This window comes from Salmo trutta, chromosome 23 (assembly GCF_901001165.1).
Source record: "Salmo trutta chromosome 23, fSalTru1.1, whole genome shotgun sequence".
NCBI classification, from domain to species: Eukaryota; Metazoa; Chordata; class Actinopteri; order Salmoniformes; family Salmonidae; genus Salmo; species Salmo trutta.
The window spans coordinates 12,971,089-12,993,588 of NC_042979.1; the positions used below are offsets into that span (position 1 = coordinate 12,971,089).

The window sequence follows — 22,500 nt, forward strand, 5'->3', positions numbered from 1 at the left end:
ACATTTATTATAATCCACGTAAGAATTCACACGAGTTGCGCTGTAGCCTGCACATAGACTACTTGAACTGGCACACAGTGGACATCCAGTCTAAGGTACAATGTAGGTACGGTACTGCATTGTGTTTCAGCTGCCCCCTGGCGCCATTCTAAATATTTCTTCAGATATTCAAATCCTCCTGCTGCAAGATTATTTTCCTGCTGCAATTAAATGGGTCAAATTAAGATCTGACATCTGTACTTATAGTCGCTTTTCAGTGAACATGCAGCAATGGTTCTTCTTGCACCATTTTGAGTAAACATGATTTTCTCTCTTCCAGTACATTCTATGACAGTGAGGCCATTCTAATGGATCCTGTGGATGGACCAATCCTTGCCTCTCTGTTAGGTATTGATGGTACCTCTTCTTATGGCCTCTCTTACCAGGATGTGGCCGGACAGATCTCTGATAAGATAAGAAATAGCACACTGAATGGCACATTACAGTGAATGTGACTCCCTCTGAGATAATCTGTTGATAAAACATGACATTGGAGACTAGTGCTTTACAGTTGAAATTGCCTTATTTCAGGTAAGGCCATAATTCTATGGTTTAGAAGTTAAATATACTGGTAACTAACTCCAAATTGACTGTACTCACACTTATAATGGATAAGTGCTTTTACCTTCTACTGTGAGGGTAACATTGACATTGCTGGTACCTCTAACTTTCACTCTGGATGATGATGGTTCAGTACAGTGCTTTAGAAGTTAGAAATAGTGACTACACCTTTCTACATGAAAACTGTTGTGAATCTCAGTGTTGTCTTGCCCTTATGCCTTGCAGTCGGCCCCTGTGCTCTGGAGTACACTAAGGTGAAGACAGCCGACCACTTCTGGACAGACCCCTCTGCTGATGAGCTAGTCCAGAGACACCGTATCCACAGTGGCCACTGTCGCCAGGACTCCCCCTCCAGGCGACCTGCCCTGGTTAGTGTGTGGATTATGTGTTTAAACGAATGATGTGTGTGTATAATATATGATGCATAAAAAATGGTCCAATGGTCTCGAATAAAATGATATATTCTAATAGATCCAGAAGAGGCAGTCGAGTGGCAGTATGGAAGATCGACCCATCCTGTGGGCTCGGGACTACGTTGAGTCCCTCCATCAGAACAACAGGGCTACACTGCTGTTTGGCAAGAACAACGTCTTGGTGCAGCCGGTGTGTGTGTGTGTATATGTGTGTGTGTCTCTCTCGCTCTTTCTCTCTGCGTGTTAAAGGACTTTGCATTGCTTTTCATCACTGTTTAAACAGCAAGGAACGCTTTGTGCAAATCTCCTGTCTTGGTCAACAGAGAGATGACATGGAGGCTATCCCAGGGTACCTGTCTCTCCACCAGACTGCAGATCTCATGACCCTGAAATGGACCCCCAACCAGCTCATGAATGGCAATGTGGCAGATGACACTGAAAAAAGGTAATGTAATATCGAATCACAGTTAAGAAACCTATTCTGACACTCATGGGTGTCTACAAAGGACATGCCAATTTATATACTTGGATATTGTTTAAATCTCAGCAATTTCTCATATTGATTTTCCCAGTGTTTACTGGGACTTTGCCATGACTATTCGCCTGGAGGAGATTGTTTATCTGCACTGCCATCAGCAAGGTACAGGAGGAACCTCTTTTAATTATGTAGGCATATATCTTTGTATCCATGTGTTTGTGTGTGTCTTCTTGACCTTGTGATCACGGTTTTTCCCAGTGGACAGTGGTGGAACAGTGGTTCTGGTGAGTCAGGATGGGATCCAGAGGCCTCCACTGCGGTTCCCCCGGGGAGGACACCTGCTCCAGTTCCTGACCTGCCTGGAGACAGGCCTTCTGCCACATGGACAACTCGACCCCCCTCTGTGGTCCCAGAGGGGAAAGGTCAGCATGGAACATAGAAATGTCCTAAGTTGCACCAGATATAACCCTCACATTTGGAATTCATGACAGTGATTCAGATCTCAATTAATGTTTACTGTAGCTATTATGTCCACATCCACTAAACCAATTGAAACGTGATGGTATGATTTAGCTTGTTGTTTCTTGTAGCATTAGAAACAGGCTAATTTATAGCAGAGTGGATGATGTTGGACTGAGGGTAACTCTGATCTCTGTGTTAGTACTGTACACTGCTGCCAGAGGGATACTTTTACACTGACACTGTAATTTCATTGATCTTATCCACCAATTTAGCCTCCAAGTAGATAATATTAACCCTGACCTGCCAAAGCAAAGGGAACACCATGAGGAAGTTTTTAGAGGGGTTGTGATGATAAAAGTGGTAATCGTAGTAGAGCTGAGACTATAATTTACAGGCTGCAGTAGAATATAGATTTGTTAATGTTGTGGTATATTACCCGGCAGGGCAGTGAAAGACTATAAAACCTAGGAGTGGCACAGAGAGTCTAGGAGTGAGTGGGGTCTTAATACGTCCTCAAACCAACATGAAGGAAAGTTGCAAACCAAAGACAAGGACCAAAAAATTTATACAAAATGTATTTTCCTACTACAGTACCACTGACTTTGCTATTAACTACTTTATTGAGGGAAAATGTACTTGTTACAATTGTGACATGTTGTTGTCTCACCTAGCTATCTTAAGATGAGTGCACTAACTATAAGTAATTCTGGATAAGACTGCTAAATTACTAAAAACAGAAAAGGAAAAGATGACTGACTTGAGATTGGCTGGATCATTAATTACATCTAGCCTAGTCTTGCATCACAATTCAATGGTAGGGATCTGAGTTTTAGGGTAAGATCAAATCAACTTTAATCACTCTCGCGAATCATCATGTTAATGTTTTATACTGAGTGCACTACCTTCCTTTGCCTACAGGGAAAGGTTTTCCCTAAGTTGCGGAAGAGGAGTCCGCAGGGCTCTGTGGAGTCTGTGTCGGATAAAGAGGAGGACGAGGCCACTGACTATGTCTTCCGGATCCTGCTCCCTGGTACTCCGTCAGACTTTGGTATGTCACATGTGATCTCCTTATTCTGTGTCAATTTTCTGTTGAAATTTGTACATAATATACTTTTTCATTCTTTTTCTTTCTCTCGCCGTTTGTTTTGTTGACCATTGCCCTTCCCTCAGCCCCTCTCTGTCCAGCCCCTGTACCTGTAGCCCTGTGAACACCTTACATTGGTTACCCTGGATTTGAGACCATGCATGGGCATGAAGTTGTCTTTGTCACACCTCCATCTTCTGGCTTGGTTTGTCAATGTTTCCATGTTTAAAAAAAATACATATACACTACTGGTCAAATGTTTTAGAACACCTACTCATTCAAGGGTTTTTCACTATTTTCTACATTGTATAATAATACTAAAGATATCAAAACTATGAAATAACACATATGGAATCATGTAGTAACCAAAAAAGTATATTTTATATTTGAGATGATTCAAATAGCCACCCTTTGCCTTGATGACAGCTTTGCACACTCTTGGCATTCTCTCAATCAGCTTCATGGAATTTCAATTAACAGGTGTCTTCTTAAAAGTAAATTTGTGGAATTTCTTTCCTTAATGCGTTTGAGCCAATCAGTTGTGCTGTGACAAGGTAGGGGGGTATACAGAAGATAGCTCATTTGGTAAAAGACCAAGTCCATATTATGGCAAGAACAGCTCAAATAAGCAAAGAGAAACGACAGACCATCATTACTTTAAGACATGAAGATCAGTCAATCCGGAACATTTCAAGAACTTTGAACATTTCTTCAAGTGCAGTCGCAAAAACCATCAAGCGCTATGATGAAACTGGCTCTCATGAGGACCACCACAGGAAAGGAAGACCCAAAGTTAACTCTGCCGCAGAGGATAAGTTCATTAGAGTTACCAGCATCAGAAATTGCAGCCCAAATAAATGCTTCACAGAGTTCAAGTAACAGACACATCTCAACATCAACTGTTCAGAGCGTGAATCAGGCCTTCATGGTCGAATTGTTGCAAAGAAACCACTACTAAAGGACACCAATAAGAAGAAGAGAATTGCTGGGCCAAGAAACATGAGCAATAGACATTAGACTGGTGGAAATCTGTCCTTTGGTCTGATGAGTCAGAATTTGAGGTTTTTGGTTCCAACCACAGTGTTTTTGTGAGACGCAGAGTAGGTGATCAGATGATGTCCGCATGTGTGGTTCCCACCGTGAAGCATGGAGGAGGTGGTGTGATGATGTGCTGGTGACACTGTCTGTGATTTATTTAGAATTCAAGGCACACTTAATCAGCATGGCTACCACAGCATTCTGCAGCGATACACCATCCCATCTTCTTTGCTCTTAGTGGGTCTATAATTTGTTTTTCAACAGGACAATGACCCAACACACCTCCAGGCTGCGTAAGGGCTATTTGGCCAAGAAGGAGAGTGATGGAGTGCTGCATCAGATGACCTGGCCTCCACAATCCCCTGACCTCAACCAAATTGAGATGGTTTGGGATGAGTCGGACCGCAGAATGAAGCCAACAAGTGCTCAGCATATGTGGGAACTCCTTCAAGACTATTGGAAAAGCATTCAGGGGTGAAGCTGGTTGAGAGAATGCCAAAAGTGTGCAAAGCTGTCATCATGGCAAAGGGTGGCTATTTGAATAATTTCAAATATAAATATATTTTGATTTGTTTAACACTTTTTTGGTTACTACATGATTCCATATGTGTTATTTCATAGTTTAGATATCTTCACTATTATTCTACAATGTAGAAAATAGTAAAAAAATTAAGAAAAACCCCTGAATGAGTAGGTGTTGTAAAACATTTGACCGGTAGTGTATATTATTAAAGAAAGTCACCCAAATCCTCCATCAGTTCGAGATGATCATGTTGCTACTGATAATGATGACGATGATCCTGCTGATGATACCATTGATCCTGTTTGCTGTCCAGTGGCTCCAGAGCTGATGGACCAGGCGGTGAACATGTGGCACCCCACCCCCAGGAAGTCCTCCTGTTTCTCCTGCTCTCAGAACGGATCCCCTGTTGGCTCACTACCCAACGGCTGCAACCAGGACAGGGCTCCCCTGAAACTCCTCTGTGACACCATGAAGTACCAGATCATTTCCCGTGCTTTCTATGGCTGTGAGTACATGCATCATGAATTCCTTTAGGAAACACTGATTCAAATGCTATAGTCCTCATGTTATGGCTGGATTGACAACCCTGCGTGTTTCTTCACTTCTTCATTGAAGGGCTTGCCTACTGCCGTCACCTTTCCACCGTTCGTATCCATCTCTCTGCCCTGGTCAACCCTACCATCGTTGACCCTAACGTGCCTCATGATGCCCGGGGAGGGCTGACTGTGGATGTCTGGAGCAGCTTCCTCCAGGACTGCTCTGTAAGATCTACTGTACCATCTGCTCTAAACATACTGTACACACAACCACAACCTGCAGTGGCGGTGCATGTTCTTTATGACTTAGCTAACAAGTCACAGCTTGAATGTATCTGCATTCACCAACATCAACATTCCACTGCAACCCATGACCGTACTGAACTTGTATGTTTCTGTATTGAGTCAATATGTAATCACGTTCACAACCTTTTCTCAGGCGTATGATGAGCATGAGCTTCTGCGGTTGGTGTACTATGGTGGTGTGGCCCCTACAATACGCAAGGAGGTCTGGCCATTCCTGCTGGGACACTACCACTTCGATATGACCCAGAAACATAGGCTGGAGGTGAGTACTGTTATAGTACTGTTATATTGTCATGAGGTAAAACAACTAACTCTGGAATCCAAGTAGGGAGGTGGGTCATGTGTAATACCATTACATACTAGTGACCCTGTGTGTTCATCTGTGTGTGTGTGTGTGTAGGTGGATGAGCAGGTGCGGGCCTACTATGAGCAGACTATGAAGGAGTGGCTGGGCTGTGAGGCCATCGTCAAGCAGAGGGAGGGGGAGAAGCATGCTGAAGCCATAGCCAAGTGCAATTCTGTGGAAAGACCAGGACCAGTGCAGCGAGACTCCACCATCAGCACTGATGTAAGGGGGTCCTACCTGTCCCATTTGATGAGGGCAATACATGATAGAGTTAGTGACTCATTGGCATATGGTTAACATACTGTACTAACATATGATTCTTCATGGTGTTCTCTTCCTGGATGGCATCATTTGACCCCATATCCTACACCAGTCCTCACAGAGCACCAGTTCAGAGAAACAGATAGCCCAGAGCGACTCCAGCAGTAGCACACAGGTACAGGAGGCTTTCTTTCTGGAGCATAACACATCACCACATAACATTATAGTTATCCTTAATACTGAATACTTGAGAAGTTCTGCCTTACAATAGTAGGGAGACTTTATAATGCTGGGTATTCACTGTCTGTTGTCCGGTGTTGCAGGCATTTGGGTCTGTGGAGGAGGTGGATCAGATAGAATCCGAGATGAAGCCAGAGGAAGGCAAAGAGGTGTCCAAAATTCCATTGAAAGACTGCCCAGATGTGGCCAACCCAAATGTTACCTCAGAATCTGGAGACCCACCCAAAAAAATCTCTGTTGGCTCAGGTCTTCCAGAACAGCCCCAAAGCACAAACAACAACAACCCTGCAACAAAAGGTCCTGCAACTGATTTAACTGTCAAAACAGTTGCCACTCAGCCATCACCAGAGCCATCAGAGCCCCAGGGAGCTGCATCTAGGCCAGTGGCAGAGGCCCAGGCTGGGTCAAAGCTAACAGAGGATCTCCCTGTCTCAAGATCAACAGAGGAACCAAAGGTCACAATAACAGTTGATGACAAGGCAGGGGAGGAGCATCCTAAGGCTCCAACACAAGAGTCCAAAGCCCCAGAGAGTAAAGAGGTCGAATGCTCTGAATCGGTAGAAATCATACAAATCCCAGAGAGGGTTAAAGAAAGGGGTTCTAACAAAGAAGACGTGAAGTCCTTAGTAAATACTGAAACCGAAAACAAAGTTGCAGGAAATGGGTTGTCTGAAGTTTCCACCACAAAAGACCCAAAGCTGCCTGTGAGAGCTGCGTACGCAACTGAGAATACTGATATTCTCAAACTAGAAACAGAGGTTTCTAATGTATATATTCCAGCACCACCACTAGGCGAGGCCACAGTTAATAAAACACAAGAGAGCAAAGCCCCTGTGTCAGAACCATCCTGTGCTACAGAGCCATCTTTAACAGAAGGAAACAAAGCTTCAACAATAGCAGTGGAGGCTGGTATTGCTGAAAAAGAGGACCCAAACTTCTCTGACATTGAAGAAATCACAGAATCTGAATTACAAACAATTAAAACCCCTCAAACCAGCGAAGCTTGTGTTTGTGAGAAAGACATGGATAGTACTGAAGAAAAGGTTTCAGAAATAGCCAAAACCAAAACATTAGACACTGTGGAGGCCAGTGTCCCTGAGAAAAGCAATACCAAAGCTGCAGAAATGACAGTTGCCATAGATTCAGAGAAACATGCACCTTGCATGCCCGTACTGAAGCCACCTCAGCTAGAGGCCAGGGCCAGTGTTACAGTGACAGCCCACTCTATGCGTTCTCCTGATACACTAGATTCTGATGACTCGCCCTCTGCCTTAGAGATGGAGGACATTCCCACGGCCTGGGCAAGACCCTTGTCCGGCCTGATGGCTCCCCCTGCTGCCCCCTTCTTGGCCCTGGGGAGAGTTGTTTCAGGGGAACCTGTCCTGCATGCAAGCTCCAACACCAGTCTTGATGGAACTGAGCCAACCCTGTCTGAGGAGGAGCCTGAGATGGAGAGTCTCTACCCCCAGTCTGACTTTTTGGTTGTGACAGATGAACTCAAACCTGAGGTTTCACCAGTGGTAGTGTCCCCTGCAGGGACTACGTACTCTGTAAGTACTCCAAATGAGTTACCTGTGTGCACTGTAATGCATGTTGCAGATTTTAGGGGTTGATTGGCTAAGAGTTGGTTCAACATACAACACACAACACACCAGACATGCTACCAGGGGTCTTTTCAGTCCCCAAATCATGAATAAAGTCAAGAAAGCGTACAGTATTATATAGAGCCCTTATTGCATGGAACTTCCTTCCATCTCATATTGCTCAAATAAACAACAAACCTGGTTTAAAAAACAGATAAAGCAACACCATGCGGCACAACGCCGCTCCCCTATTTGACCTAGATAGTTTGTGTATGCATTGATATGTAGGCTACGTGTGCCTTTTTATAAAATGTATGTAGTTCTGTTCTTGTCTATTGATGTTCTGTATTATGTCTCATGTTTTGTGTGGACCCCAGGAAGTGTAGCTGCTGCTTTTGCAACAGCTAATGGGGATCCTAATAAAATACCAAAATACCCAACTACAAACAGAGCTGTCACAATGCTGGAATGAATCATGAAACAGTAGCCATTTGAACATGAACCGCTTTAACTAAACTTAGTCCCTTTTGTCACTCTGTGCAGCAAGAGCAGCTGGACTTGTACTTGCTCAACCTGCATCGCATTGATAAGGATGTGAGGCGCTGTGACAGAACCTACTGGTACTTCACCCCTGCTAACCTGGAGAAACTACGCAACATAATGTGCAGTTATGTGTGGCAGCATCTGGAGATTGGCTATGTCCAGGGCATGTGTGATCTGCTGGCTCCTTTACTGGTCGTTCTGGATGACGGTCAGTCTGCATGAAGAATAGCTCTCCTAGAACTGCATTATTCACAGACATGAGTAAAGATAAGATTAATCATTTGCTGTTGATGTGTTTCTCAGAGGTCATGGCTTTCAGCTGCTTCTCTGAGTTGATGAAGAGGATGAATCAGAACTTCCCCCATGGAGGGGCCATGGACTCACACTTTGCCAACATGCGCTCCCTCATCCAGGTACCATACACGTGCATGTACACACACAATCACACATGCACATTATTATAAGTACAGTGATATTACATTGTAGTAAAAGATTGGCACTTGCCATTTTTTTCCCGCTAGATCCTTGATTCAGAGCTCTTTGAACTGATGCAGATGAATGGAGACTACACTCACTTCTACTTCTGCTACCGCTGGTTCCTGCTGGACTTCAAAAGAGGTACTGGCATCTGCATGGGCGTGTTCGACCGCATACACTATCTGTATGGTGACGGAATCAAACAGAAAGTGGGATTTCACATTGGAACCAGAGGAAATAGTTAATGCTGATGATGTTAAAACTTAAATTAATCGTGTTCAAGGTTATACAATATGAAGGACCTGTATAGATTTTGGAAAATGTCATTGTCAATGTTTTTATTTCAGTAACATGACTCTTCTGCAGGCAGGTCACATCTGAAAGTCCTACTCAGTATATAACCTGATGTGCCATTATTCCTCCAGAGATGTTGTATGATGATGTGTTCTCCGTGTGGGAGACCATCTGGGCGGCCACGTATACCTCCTCCACTCATTTTGTCCTCTTCATTGCTCTGGCACTGGTGGAAATATACCGAGACATCATCCTGGAGAACAACATGGACTTCACTGACATCATCAAGTTCTTCAATGGTGAGGCTAAAGGATGACGTTAGATGTTGTTATGGAATGGAATATTTGATAATTCAGTTATTTCATTCATTTCATTGCCACTGAGTGTTTGCTTGCTAAATGTATGATCTGAAGGTACCAACGGCCTTTACTGTGCTTGCTGACAAAGGCAAAAAGCCTAGCTACCTCCATAGACTACATTCGTATGTAAATCAGCACAAGCAGCTAGGCTCGAGTGACACAGTGTGTTTTTGATTTGATTTCCCTCTTCAGAAATGGCTGAGCATCACAACATCCCGCAGGTCCTAACGATGGCTCGAGACTTGGTCCTCAAAGTGCAGACTCTCATAGAAAACAAGTGATCCAGCATGTGTCTTTTCCTCCCCTTTCACTCAGTGTGCAAAATTGTGAAAATTGTGAGAAAGTCACATAAAATGTATGTATTCTGAAAATCGTAACTTGTATTTGTATGAAAGCTAAACCAACAATTGACAAAAGCAGACATAGTGGTCAGTATTTTAAAATCACGCTTCTCAATCATTATTTTTATTCCTGAAATCGTCAGGTGAACCATACTGAAGCTGTTGTCACACTACAATAATTGCACAATGCAGTATTTCTGTCTCAGTCCCTAAAAGCACTTTCCTATGTTCAGGTAATTAACATTATAATCAATAAGTTTATGAAAAAATGTAATTGTTCACTTAGTGAATGTACCCTTTTAAAAACAAAAACTCTTTGCATATTGCTTCAGAATGTTTTTGTATTTGTTTTGCCTTAAATTTAGCTATCTTGTGCAGGGATATTCTCAATATGATAACCAAATGAGATCTTGTTTGTACATTTCCGTCATACACTTCCCATCAGTTAGAACCATTCACAGAGTAAAGGTGCAGCCAAAAAGCCTGCACCTCTCCAACATCGCAGGAACACATGCTGAAACCCCTGGCTGTATCTCAAACATATTGTCCCCCATGTATTCCAGTGTTTTTGTATTAAGTGCTTAAATCTGTCTCTTATCTTCTCCTTATCGGCTAAATGTCTGCGTGTATTGCTGTTGTACTGTAATGGTAACTGTACAATTATTTTAAACACACATAGGCTAATATTCAAAAGTATCTGTGAGTATAACAATGTAGCTATACTGTTTAATATCAGATATGTACACTCACGTAGGCCACTGTACATGTGATTTGTTGCTTGACGACAATAGATAAATATACTGACAAACATATGAGAAAAATACTCTTATTTTTTCAATGTATTCTTGAATTGTTTATTGTTGTTATTACTTTGCTGTGTATTAAACAATCAGTATATTTTGGATTCAGCATTGTGCAAAGTTTGGTTTAATTCATTGCATTTCACTCTCTGTGCAGTCTTTAGTGTAAAATTGCTTGCCTGTAGCCAAAGTGTGCTGTTGCTTTAACAATGTGTCGCTTGTTTATTGCGTCATCAAAATACGCAATGCTGTCTGGCCAAACAGATCATATGGTTCAAGGAAAGTCAAGAGAACTGTGCGGAAGAGAATTTTGCTTGCAATAAATTCAATAATTAATCGTTATCTTTATTCTTTCAGTATTTGTTATTCTCATACGGTCTATGGTTATTCTGCATTGAAGATGAATAGTGTTGGAGAGGGCTGCACTGACCTAAAACGGGAATATGACCAGTGCTTTAACCGTTGGTTTGCTGAGAAATTCTTGAAGGGAGATCGAAGCGGTGATCCCTGTACCGAAATGTTCAAGAAATATCAGCATTGTGTCCAGGTAAATACATGATATCAAACACGGACGTATGTTAGCTATCTGCCTGCTCATCATCACCACACATTGATAACTGCTGTACTTGGTACTGTTAGCTAACCAAAATGATGCAACACCAATGTGTCAGCTGTCAGGCCACAGAAGTCTATTCTTCACAGGACTGAAACACAGGGCATCTATTCATATATTGAAAATAAATATACTCACTTCATGATAGCCTATTGTCCTCTCAATCCATTGTCTTTTTAAACGTCAGATGCAAGTGTCTAATCTAATGTTACAGCTACATATGGTGTGCTTGTATTTGCAGAAGGCCATAAAAGAAAAGGACATTCCCATTGATGGCGTAGAATTCATGGGCCCAAATAAAGAGAAAGGTGACAGATGAGATGGATCTCCCCAACAACATTGCCTTGTGACTCACTGGGCATGCAATGGAACATGAACAGGGTGTCCACCAATTTAGCTTGAATTGGGTTTTGTTTGAGGTCGCTGTCCTAGTGTGGAGACTAAAGAGCATTCATATGAAGGATCCAAAGTGCTGAATGACAATTGGGATTGGACTTTGTATGTTGGGCATTTATTACTAAAGGAACCTATGAATCCAAACATTTGGGTCAGTCCAATAAACATCCATGGTCACAAGATGGATGTAATGTGGTGGTCACATCAGATTATCATTGTAAAGGACTATGATGCTTTGCAAAGGGAGTTTCATTGAACTTTTTAAATTCTGGAATTGTCAATGTCTATTAGTGTCCTGGCATAATGTCCCTCAAGACAACAGAAGAGGGCATCAATGTGGATGCATTGGACTTGGTTTACACTGCAAGATTAGAAGTTTTGTGGGTCTCTTTGCTCCAAGCTAATTTTTTTACTGGAATGTGTTTAGTTCAATGATGCAATGTAATGTGATTAACATATACATTGACAAAGCAATAAATAGAGTAATCGTGTTTCATTACTACCAATTCATATTTTCAGCTCTGTGGATGGACCAGAAATGACATCAAAAGGTATAGCATGAAACCCAATCTGCAACGTGACAACCCATTGAGTGCAGGTGTTTGGTTTGAAAAACAAAATTATCTTGAATTCAGCCACCACAGATTACCAAAACATTGGGAAGGAATGAACTGATTAAAAAGTTTGACATTTATTTAAAATAAAACAAATTTAAGGATTTCAGGTTTACCAGCAGATTACAATCAAACAATTTCCAAAAGGTATTCAGACACTTGGAGGTCCACACTTACAATTCATTTAAAAATAGACATTGCAGGCAGATGTTCACATTTAATTTTTGTTGAGTGTCACACTCAGGGCAGTGTTTATCACAAATGGATCATGTTCATACATGACCTAGAGCAGCAAGACCAGTAAATTGACAAGTTAACAAATGGTCTCACCAGACATCAGAACTCAGCTCACTACAGTACGCTGACAAAGGGAACTGAAGTTTACATCAATCAACAGGAAAATAAATCAACCATATTAAGGCCAACAAGAAGGCAGGGGTGACTGACCATGGAATGCACATAGCAAGCAAAAGGGGGACAATTATTTGTGTGTGTCAGGGAGGAGATCTGGTATGAACAAAACATAATTAAACTGCCCCTAATCATCAGTGCCCTCTTGTGAATGGCTGGCTGGTCTACCGATAGTGGCGTGGGGGTGGGCTGTGGTGCGTTACTGGGTGTCGCCTCGCTGGTGGGCTATGGCGGGACACATGGCGCCGTGGAGGTGATTGGTAGCGCTGTGGAGGGGACCCTCTGCTTTTGTAAGGAGGTGGTGAGTAGCCACGCCCCCGGGGGGATCTGGAGCGGGACTGCGAGCGACCATAATTGGCACCATGTTCTCCGTGGACACGAATGTTTGCCATCTCCCCCTGAAGGACATACAGAGCAAATGACTGAGGAGACCATCTTCCATCATGAGCTTGAATAAGCTTGTAACTCGCAAATGCACTCCTAATTTGACATGTTTTGCTGTGGAGAGGTGTACTCACCTGATGGGAACGGAACTCAGTCCTGTCCAGTCTGCGCAGGGCATACTCCATGTCCTCCCGACGGACAAACTCCACCACCCCTTCACCATCCCGCTGCACGTCGGCGAAACACACATCCCCTGCCTCACGCATGTGGTCTTTCAGGTCCTGCCAGCTCCCTGATGGGGGCAAGCCTGGGAGGGGAGACAGCACATTGTCATACAAGAAGCTGCCAAGTCTACATAATGCTTATTGGAGTGGAAAAGTGATTATTTTGATACCATCAACTATGCCTTTTCAACTACAGATTCTTATAGATCTGTTTCAAGTGGCATATCTCCAATTCACATTTGCGTCTACATTTTCATGCAAATCTTTGAAGGATACTATAAGTATGCAAATACTGTCAGTCTCTCAACTAATATTTTCCCTTGATTTGAAAGAAAAGTGACGTATGATCTGACAGCCAGATTGAAACCTAAGAAATAGGAATGTCTAGCTATATTAGAGGACATAACACAGATACAATAGAGAACTACCAATGGGTAAAACAAAAATGAATGATAAAACATACACCTACCAGTCACTATGGCCGGTGTTTGGGTATATGCAGTCAACATGATCAGTTAGAGCTTTTACTGTTTTGTTCCTGTTTGTTTTGGGCAGCTGACTTGACCTCCACTTAGTCCCTTTGACCTCCAGTCCGCCAAGAGAGAGAGACAAAAACAACACTGCCTACGACTCAGAACGTCCACCTACCAGTCACTATCACCCGGAACTCAGATCTCCGAGTTGGAGGCCCAAACCTCCCCTTAGGACCCCCTCCTTCTCCTCTTTCTCCGCCTCCCATAGGGCCACTAAATTTGGCGCCAGAGGAGCGAGGGTATTCTACACGCAGCTTGGAGTCACCGAATCCATATCCATTCCTTCCATAGACAGCATCTTCTGCATCCCTAAGAGAAGAGAGCACAGAACTCCTTACTTACTTGCCTAAGGGATATACACTTGTCAACGCCTTCTCCATCCATTCACTGAGGTCAGTCCCAAGCGATGTTACTAAATCAGAGAACACCTTGCCAAACAGCCAGGTATTGTGATTGGACGTGTACACACTAGATCATTCCAGGAACTCACCGTGGATCTTCGAAGCGAACAAAAGCAAAAGGGATGGTTCCCCTGTTATTCTTTAGTTCGATATCCCGAATTTTTCCATATTTGAAGAAGAGATCCTCTATGTCCCTCTCCTGGACATCCATTGGAAGATTTCCCACGTAGATCCTTCCATCAGTCATTGTTGGTATTGGATAGGCCCTGCTAAAATAAACCGAAGGCACCTGCAGGCTTCAAACTCACTGATCCATTCCAAGAACAAAGGTGGAGGTGAGCCGTATCCTAATCCCAATCCATATCCATCCTCTTCTAATGTTTTAAATTTACCCTCAAAAATCTAGAATCCGTATCCTAATCTTAGTCCCAATCCACATTTGTCCATTCTCTTCTAAATGCTTTAATTAGGAAAAATCTAGAATCTTTGTGGAGCAGGAGGAGTAGTAGTAGTAGTAACGTTACATGTTGAGTTCAAGACAATCTGCACAGCACCTTGGACCGGTCTGAAAGCTTTAAAACACAGGATAATGATGAATGCCTTAGACTCAAACCATATAGCCATCAGAAGTCGTTTGAACATACACCAATTAGTGGCTAGCTAGCTAGTACTACTGACCTTCCCTCAAAGTGACGTAGCCTATAATTTACAACCACTTCGATAGCTAGGCTTCGTAGCAAAGAGAGGCGGGCTACAGTTAGCTAAACAGACAGCAAAGAGGGCTGGCACTTCAAGGTGTGTTTGATGTATTTAATACCATTCCACACTGATTCCACTCCATGCATTACCATGAGCCCGTCCTCAAATGTGCCACCAGCCTCCTGTGACGAAGTGATTGACTAGGTAACGTTCGATACAGTAGTTAGCGATAGCAAACGTTAGTCCTCTTGATTCCATCCTTGCTAGCTAGGCTAACGTTAGCTAGTTAACGCTATCGTCTACTCTGCTCTTCCGTTTTAAAGTGTAAATAGCAACAGGTACATCGATCGGTTATGAATGTTTATGAGTAGCAAATTATTTGCTATAAAAAGTCATTTCAGACATACCTCAGTGTAATTTATGTAAAATACGGGATCGCTATCTAGCAGTCTCTTTCTCAATGCAGGAAGTCAGCTCGAGCTGTCGTTTGATCTCTACGTCAGAAATACTACGCTAAAGTCTACTCTCCTCTTCAATTTGAAAGTGTAAATAGCAACAGGTACTTTGATCGTTTATTAGTAGCGAATTATTTGCTATAAAAAAAAAATGGACATACCTCAGTGTAATTTATGTAAAATACTGGAACGCTATCAAGCAGTGCTTCCTCAATGCAGGAAGTCAGCTCGAGCTGTCGCTGGATCTCTACGTCAGAAATGCTAAAGTCTACTCTCCTCTTCAATTCTAAAGTGTAAATAGCAACAGGTACTTTGATCGTTTATGAGTAGCGAATTACTTGCTATAAAAAAACATTTTTTCAGACATACCTCTGTAATTTATGAAAAATACGGGAACGCTATCTAGCAGTCGCTTCCTCAATGCAGGAAGTCAGCTCGAGCAGTCGCTGGATCTCTACGTCAGAAATGCTAACGCTAAAGTCTACTCTCCTCGTCAATGTTAAAGCGTAAATAGCAAGAGCTACTTTGATCGGTTATGAATATTTATGTGAGCTGTTTATGTTTTGCATGTTACTGTTTAATAAAAAAGTGAACTGTCGCTGGTTCCTTACGTCAGAAATACGCGCCCACTTTTGAAACAGAAAATTATTTGCATAGGCTTATCAATACAATCTTCCCTTTGGAGGCAAGGCACAATCTAATTTCAACAGTCTGACCCTGTTACTTTGTTTGGTAACCTGAGGGTTGGATGGGGCTGGCGAATAAATCACTCTCAAATGAATTTACAGTTAGAAGTTATGGATGCAAGGACAGTCAACAAGATTGTCACAAATGTCAGATAATTGACCCAATGTCATGTTAATCTCACTGACTGGTTTACTCAAGACTTTTTGTATGTTTCCGTCTATGTTCTGTCCATTTTTCCTTTAATACTGTAGCCACCACCAGAGTGAGCTCCAGTGATGGCATGTAAGAGCTAGTTGAGGTTCTGCTGCATTGTGGAGCATTGAACCATAGAGATGAGGAGGGAGGCCAACATAAGAAGGTGCCAAAACACTTCAGTGTCACCACTGTCTCTGTCATGCTATGGGACACATCTAATCTGACATCTAAATACTTCCACGACAGAGATGTGTGCATGTGGATGGGAGGTCTGATTTTTCAGGAACAGGCAGAGGGGCAACTCTCAGAACAGAGCATTTAAACATCTGTAGAGGGTGAGTATTACAGCCCTATCAGGTAAATCATCTCATTTGTATCAATGAGGTTTATGTGATTTGTCTCCCTTGATAAAGGATTTTTAAAATAACATTGAAGCCTTTTTGTTATCCCACAGTTGTTATAGAGGGTGAATATGATGTATAATATGAAATGAGCCTTGATGTATATCGGTGTCTTGCAGGCATGGTATTCACTAGAAAATCAAGTTACACACACAAATACATACAGGTAACTGCCAAAATAAAGGAAACACCAACATAAAGTGTCTTAATAGGGCGTTGGGCCACAACGAGCCAGAAAAGCTTCAATGCACCTAAGCATAGATTCTAAAAGTGTCTGGAACTCTATTGGAGGGATGTGACGCAATTCTTCCACGAGAAATTCCATAATTTGATGGTGGTGGAAAACGCTGTCTCAGGCACTGCTCCAGAATCTCCCATAAGTGTTCAATTGGGTTGAAATCTGGTGATTGAGGCGGCCACGGCATATGGTTTACATAGTTTTCATGCTCATCAAACCATTCAGTAACCACTCGTGCCCTGTGGATGGGGCATTGTCATCATATGGGGGTATAGCCATGGTAGCCAAAATAATGGCCTGCCCAGAATTTTTATACATGTCCCTGAAGATCGAGATTTGTAGCAATATATACTTAATTATTATTTATAATGCAATTATGCACACCTGCTCTTTCCATGACATAGACTTTCCAAGTGAATTCAGGTGAAAGCTATGATCCCTTATTGATGTCCTTGTAAATGAAGGGGAGAATGATTTTTAAGCCTTGAGGCATGGATTGTGTATGTGTGCCATTCTGAGGGTGAATGGGCAAGACAACAGATTTAAGTGCCTTTGAACGGGGTATGGTAGTAGGTGCCAGGCGCACCGGTTTGTGTTAAGAACTGCAACGTTGCTGGGTTTTTCATGCTGAACAGTTTCCTGTGTGTATCAAGAATAGTCCACCACCAGAAGGACATCCAGCCAACTGTGGGAAGAATTTGAATCAACATGGCCCAGAATCCCTGTGGAATGCTTTCGACACTTTGTAAAGTCTATGCCCCGATGATTTGAGACTGTTCTGAGGGCAAAAGGGGGAGGGGGTGCAACTCAATATAATTCTTTGTACACTCAGTGTATATCCATATAGAGATCTTAAGTACTTTATGTGTCAGATACTGTGAGTTTTAACCCTTCACTTCTGCTCAGATGTCTGTGCTATTCTTAGAAAGGGCCACAATGCTGAGGGATTCCTCTGGAAGAGAGCTCTGCTTATTCTGAGCAGTAAAGACGCTGAAAAAAGTCTCCTAGAAGGGTGGCTATTTCGGTCCAGTAAAGAAACTTGAGTTGTTGAGCATGTTGGCTCCTAGCCTATATCAGCTGTAACTGACTACTGAGGATGGTTCTGTGCCCACCAATCAAAAAGTGCATTAAGTGTGAGTTGACAGTATATAAGCCATGTAAAACTTGTTAACGTGTTTGTTGAAGCAGGACCCTTCCATTGATGTATTAGAGAATTATTTATCCTGGATGAACTGTCTGAGATTCCTTGAGTTGTCTCATCTTAATTCAATCTTCAAGCCTACGCATGATGGGATGTTAATTGCTTAATCAACTCAGGAACCACACCTGTGTGGAAGTACCTGCTTTCAATATACTTTGTATCCCTCATCTACACAAGTGTTCCATTATTTTGGCAGTTGCCTGTATATATTTACAACGCCATGATTCACACATGAAAAATGTGAGTTCAACAAACATATGGCTACGGTACAATAATAATACAAAAAAAGCCAAAGACACCTTCAAGATTCCCTTTGAGGCATATAGTATAGGTTACACACAGTGGCGCTCAGTGCCGTTTAAGATGAGGGAGGACGATTTTTTTTCGTGAGCAATGGCCTTATTTCTATTACAGCATATTGGATGACTCTCATTCATATTCCTTTCACCCAAGTCAATGTACATGATACTCGAATTTTCCCTATACTCATCATGAGGTTGCTACAACCTAGCCTATGAATGAAAGTTTACAACGTAGATGAACACTTGTCGAGAGACAAACGTGCACACTATTGCCTGCATCTAGCTGACATAGGGTGTAATCATTAGTCCAACAGTTGCAAACGAGAGTTTCTATTGGACAAATTCAGGTATGTTTCTTAAACTGAACAAAACGGGGATAAACGTTTTTCAACAGAATCGGCGGAATGACTACACCCCTAATCACGCGTAAACAGAGTTCACTCTCATAACAGCCATGTTGTATTCGCTTGTGGACTTCAATGCACAACAAATCAGCTGTATGTGACCAGGCGAAAAAACCTTTCCAAGTCAAACCTCCACAAACAGTCTACATCGTTGTCATCATATTAGCTCAAGTAATGTCATAGTCAGCATAGCTAATATAACTAACGCGTTAGTAAACCAGCTACAATCGTGCAGGAACGTTAGTGTACAGTGAGTACGCAGTTACACCGGCGGCCCCGGTGACGGTAATACAAAAAGCTTACCTTGACTTGAAAGAGTTCCAGTGTTGTGTTGGAAAGTCATAGCCAGCTAGCTAACATAGCAACCCTCTGTTTGAGGAGCATGTTTCAGTAGGCTAAACTAGCTAGCTGCATTTGCTAGCTAAGTAAGTGAAACTGAAAGTGAAAAGAATGACATTCTCTCTTGCTTCTCCTTCATTATGGAAGAAATGAATTTGTTCAAAACTATTAAACTATTGTCTTTCTCTCTCTTTGAGTCAACTACTCACCACATTTTATACACTGCAGTGCTAGCTAGCTTTAGTTTATGCTTTCAGTACTAGATTAATTCTCTGATCCTTTGAGTGGACAACATGTCAGTTCATGCTGCAAGAGCTCTAATAGGCTGGAGGACGGCCTCCGGGAGTTGTCATAATTACTGTGTAAATCTATGGAAGGAATTGTAACTGAACTAGTAATTGAACTACTGAACCTTCCATTCATGTCCAGCCTACAGTAAATAGAAAGATTTGTATATCTACAGGTGTCAAAACATTACTTACCGGGTCATTCCACGAAAAGAGTGTCTTTTGGATTGTCAGTCCCCAGGGTCGCTTAGGGCACCCAACCGCTAGCGGGCCCAGATCAACTCAGTAGGGGTCTCACTTTACTATTGAGAGTAAGAATTGTAGAATACACCAGGTGCAATTTCTAAATTTGGTTGTGCATCAGCAGTTTTTCTTTTGTTATGTCAGTTACGGACAGTCACTCAATTAGCCATGTCAGCTAACAATTTTTGGATTGGTAAGTTTTGTATGGGACCAGGCGAAAAAACCTTTCCAAGTCAAACCTTTAAAGTTAATTTCCTGCAATTCTACACATTTTGACTGGGAATTGAGAGAAAATTTGCTATCTAAACTTGTAGTAATCCTGGCCAAATACGGACCAGGCACGTGCCCAGGGACCCTGACCTCCAGGGGGCCCCCATTGATTTTGTTAGTCATTCTCATTCAAATATCATAATAACATGGCATAAGTCATGGCAAAATGTGTAGAATGTAATTAAAATTGCCAGATTTTCTATCCATCCCCAGGCAAAATGTGTAGAATTGCAGGAAATGACCTTTAAAAAAAAATAAAAAATACATTCTCCACCGTCAAGACGGTATGGTGCCCCCCAACCAAATCTCACTTAGGGCACCCAAAATGCTGTGGGTAGTGTACTTCTGTCAAAATTCCACTTAATTCACCAAATGTTAATATGTAATAAAGAGCACATGTTCCACTTAAAAATATATATGTTTTCCCATCTCAAGAGATCAAATTAAGAAAAAAAAAAGAATTCAGGTACCAGGGTTGACGTTTTCATCCTAAATCACCCAAGACCGGGGGAATGGAAACATGTTGTGTGCAACAGGGAGGGGCATTCAAATGATGCAAGCTTAACACATTTGTCTAACTTGATATTTGTAGTCCATCTATCTATGGGTAACAGGGTTGATACGTTATTTGCGGCGCTCTCAGTTATCTACCACAAAACACCAGAAAATGTCCAAAAAGTGTAAAACCAGCTCACCTTATTTTACACTATGATTTGACTATTAGATGTTCAATGTTTCTTTTGAAACAAATATTTAAAAAGGAATATTTTCACCATATTAAAACGAGAGTTCAGTACACGTAACAGTAACAGGGTTCACCTTAAAATGAGGGACACCAATTTATTAATCGCTAATCACATTAAATAAATAATAATCATCAGAAAATGACTTTGTCAAAGCAACAAAATAACCAGGGCTTTCCAATTATGGTAAACATTTGGGGAAATATTGGGGTTAAGTGGGTTAAAATCTTCCTAGAAGTCAGAAAAACATGATGTAGGACATATCAAAATGCAGATTTTTGGCACTTTAGCAAGTTCCATGTGTTTTATATTATAAGGCACTTCATTTAATATAACAGGCTTTTAAAATTCTATATTGTTGCACAATTTCTATTTAAAATATCACTGGGAGGCAAAAGGCACTCTATTGGTGGAATGACCCATCTGTGCAACAGGTTTTAAGAATTCTATTAATCTGGGTTAAATGGTGACATACAGAAATGGGACTCATAAATATGCAAAGTGAAGATAAGACCCTACACTAGGGCTGTTACGGTGGGCGGTCACGAGTCATGATGACAGTCAAATTCCACTTGACCATTTAGTCACAGTAATTAGGCATCTCCAAGCTCTGATGCTGCTGATGGTCATTTGTAGCCTACCAAAACCTGCTAACTGCCTGGTACTTTGCACTCTATTGTCCCTCTAATCACTCTGACATCAATGCAAATGTAATCGAAAATCTAATCAAACACTTCACGAGAGCCCATGAGCTCATGTTGGTCAACATTTCCATAGGCTATGCAATTGCGTGAAAACAGAGTGATGGCGTCTATTAAAAAGAGTATCCCATCAGCTTTCTATTGGCTATGCCTACTATATTTATTTCTCAACTTTCTTAATAGTAGCACATGGCTTCTCTTTACAACAGGAGTATAGCCTACCTGGCTGGCATGAAAATGAACCACGTGAAAAGCGTCCTCCATTAGCTATTTAAGTGCATAGGTTGACATACATTTTTTTCACTGCCCCTGTTTCTAGACAGGTGCATGATAATGGTCCATTCTAAATCAAAACAAATTTCACACATATATTATTTAGTATATGTAAAGACAAGATTAAATCAAGAGTAGTGTGATGGGTGACAATATTAGCCTATCCTTGTGAATGATGCCCAGCTTAAGGCAAACAGTGTATGATCTCTTTTGGCAAATTTTTCAAATCATAGTCGCACAACTCATGTAGCCTAGCCCATAGGCCTATATGTTTTGATAAGGTTAGTAATCACCAACTACAGGGGCCAAAGAAGTTTTTAAAATGAAACACATTAATCCGCTTTACAATGGGTGTAGAGCCTAACTGGCATATATATGTAGCGTGTGAGTTTCAATTTTGGGGAAGATAATTTTCACCATAACAATGCACCTTTATAATAAAAGCAATACATGCATAATCGCATTTGTGGTCACTTTTGAGAATGGTGTTTTCCTGCTAATGAAACATTCGCACTTATAGCCTACTGCCGTGTCCGCATTGCTGTGCTTATAATGTGAAGAAATAGCATAATATTTGATCAACATTTTAAGCTAAGCGTTCTCATCTGTTGCGTCAGGCTCATTGCTTAAAACAGTTTTTTTGATGCTAGTGTGTCACACCCTGATCTGTTTCACCTGTCTTTGTGATTGTCTCCACCCCCCTCCAGGTGTCGCCCATCTTCTCCATTATCCCCTGTGTATTTATTCCAGTGTTCTCTGTTTGTCTGTTGCCAGTTCGTTTTGTTCGTAGAACCTACCAGCG

At 41.8% G+C, this 22,500-nt stretch overlaps 3 protein-coding genes across 11 annotated transcripts in view; 2 read left to right on the forward strand and 1 right to left on the reverse strand.

Moving 5' to 3' along the window:
* Positions 1-11,024, forward strand: part of sgsm1b (small G protein signaling modulator 1b) — a 22,292-nt gene extending 11,268 nt beyond the window's left edge. For both annotated transcript variants that reach the window (XM_029709025.1, XM_029709026.1), the window contains exons 6-23: positions 320-387; positions 826-968; positions 1,072-1,203; positions 1,337-1,458; positions 1,586-1,653; positions 1,750-1,913; positions 2,872-3,001; positions 4,912-5,103; positions 5,214-5,359; positions 5,574-5,702; positions 5,841-6,008; positions 6,160-6,222; positions 6,371-7,837; positions 8,414-8,621; positions 8,717-8,826; positions 8,935-9,031; positions 9,316-9,483; positions 9,736-11,024. In XM_029709025.1, coding sequence (XP_029564885.1) covers positions 320-387; positions 826-968; positions 1,072-1,203; positions 1,337-1,458; positions 1,586-1,653; positions 1,750-1,913; positions 2,872-3,001; positions 4,912-5,103; positions 5,214-5,359; positions 5,574-5,702; positions 5,841-6,008; positions 6,160-6,222; positions 6,371-7,837; positions 8,414-8,621; positions 8,717-8,826; positions 8,935-9,031; positions 9,316-9,483; positions 9,736-9,824 — 3,664 coding nt within the window. In that variant the 3' untranslated portion in view covers positions 9,825-11,024. The remainder of the gene's footprint in view (positions 1-319; positions 388-825; positions 969-1,071; positions 1,204-1,336; positions 1,459-1,585; positions 1,654-1,749; positions 1,914-2,871; positions 3,002-4,911; positions 5,104-5,213; positions 5,360-5,573; positions 5,703-5,840; positions 6,009-6,159; positions 6,223-6,370; positions 7,838-8,413; positions 8,622-8,716; positions 8,827-8,934; positions 9,032-9,315; positions 9,484-9,735) is intronic.
* On the forward strand, positions 10,916-12,192 carry triap1 (TP53 regulated inhibitor of apoptosis 1). Its single transcript, XM_029709040.1, has 2 exons — positions 10,916-11,231; positions 11,539-12,192. The coding sequence occupies exons 1-2, from the start codon at positions 11,085-11,087 to the stop codon at positions 11,614-11,616; spliced, it is 225 nt and encodes a 74-aa protein (XP_029564900.1). The 5' UTR covers positions 10,916-11,084; the 3' UTR covers positions 11,617-12,192.
* A 168-nt stretch (positions 12,193-12,360) lies between these two features.
* srsf9 (serine and arginine rich splicing factor 9) lies at positions 12,361-19,164 on the reverse strand. 8 transcript variants are annotated; one of them, XM_029709038.1, is made up of 5 exons: positions 19,146-19,164; positions 14,350-14,529; positions 13,975-14,168; positions 13,237-13,409; positions 12,361-13,116 (listed from the first exon to the last, which is right to left on the reverse strand). In XM_029709038.1, exons 2-5 carry the CDS (start codon positions 14,505-14,507, stop codon positions 12,883-12,885), a joined length of 759 nt encoding a protein of 252 aa, XP_029564898.1. In that variant the 5' UTR covers positions 14,508-14,529; positions 19,146-19,164; the 3' UTR covers positions 12,361-12,882. The 8 variants fall into 8 exon arrangements, with proteins under 8 accessions (XP_029564898.1, XP_029564896.1, XP_029564894.1 ...); XM_029709036.1 differs by lacking the exon at positions 19,146-19,164 and adding an exon at positions 15,784-15,893; XM_029709034.1 differs by lacking the exon at positions 19,146-19,164 and adding an exon at positions 15,576-15,689.
* Between the last annotated feature and the right edge of the window lie 3,336 nt (positions 19,165-22,500).

Bases quoted from the DNA above. Each gene is read 5' to 3' on its own strand.
- triap1 (XM_029709040.1), top strand. From the start codon at position 11,085: ATGAATAGTGTTGGAGAGGGCTGCACTGACCTAAAACGGGAATATGAC. The intron at 11,232-11,538 runs GTAAATACATGA...TTGTATTTGCAG, and splicing joins AATATCAGCATTGTGTCCAG to AAGGCCATAAAAGAAAAGGA.
- srsf9 (XM_029709038.1), bottom strand. From the start codon at position 14,507: ATGACTGATGGAAGGATCTACGTGGGAAATCTTCCAATGGATGTCCAG. The intron at 14,169-14,349 runs GTGAGTTCCTGG...CTCTTCTCTTAG, and splicing joins GTTCGCTTCGAAGATCCACG to GGATGCAGAAGATGCTGTCT. The intron at 13,117-13,236 runs GTGAGTACACCT...TATGTCCTTCAG, and splicing joins CTGAGTTCCGTTCCCATCAG to GGGGAGATGGCAAACATTCG.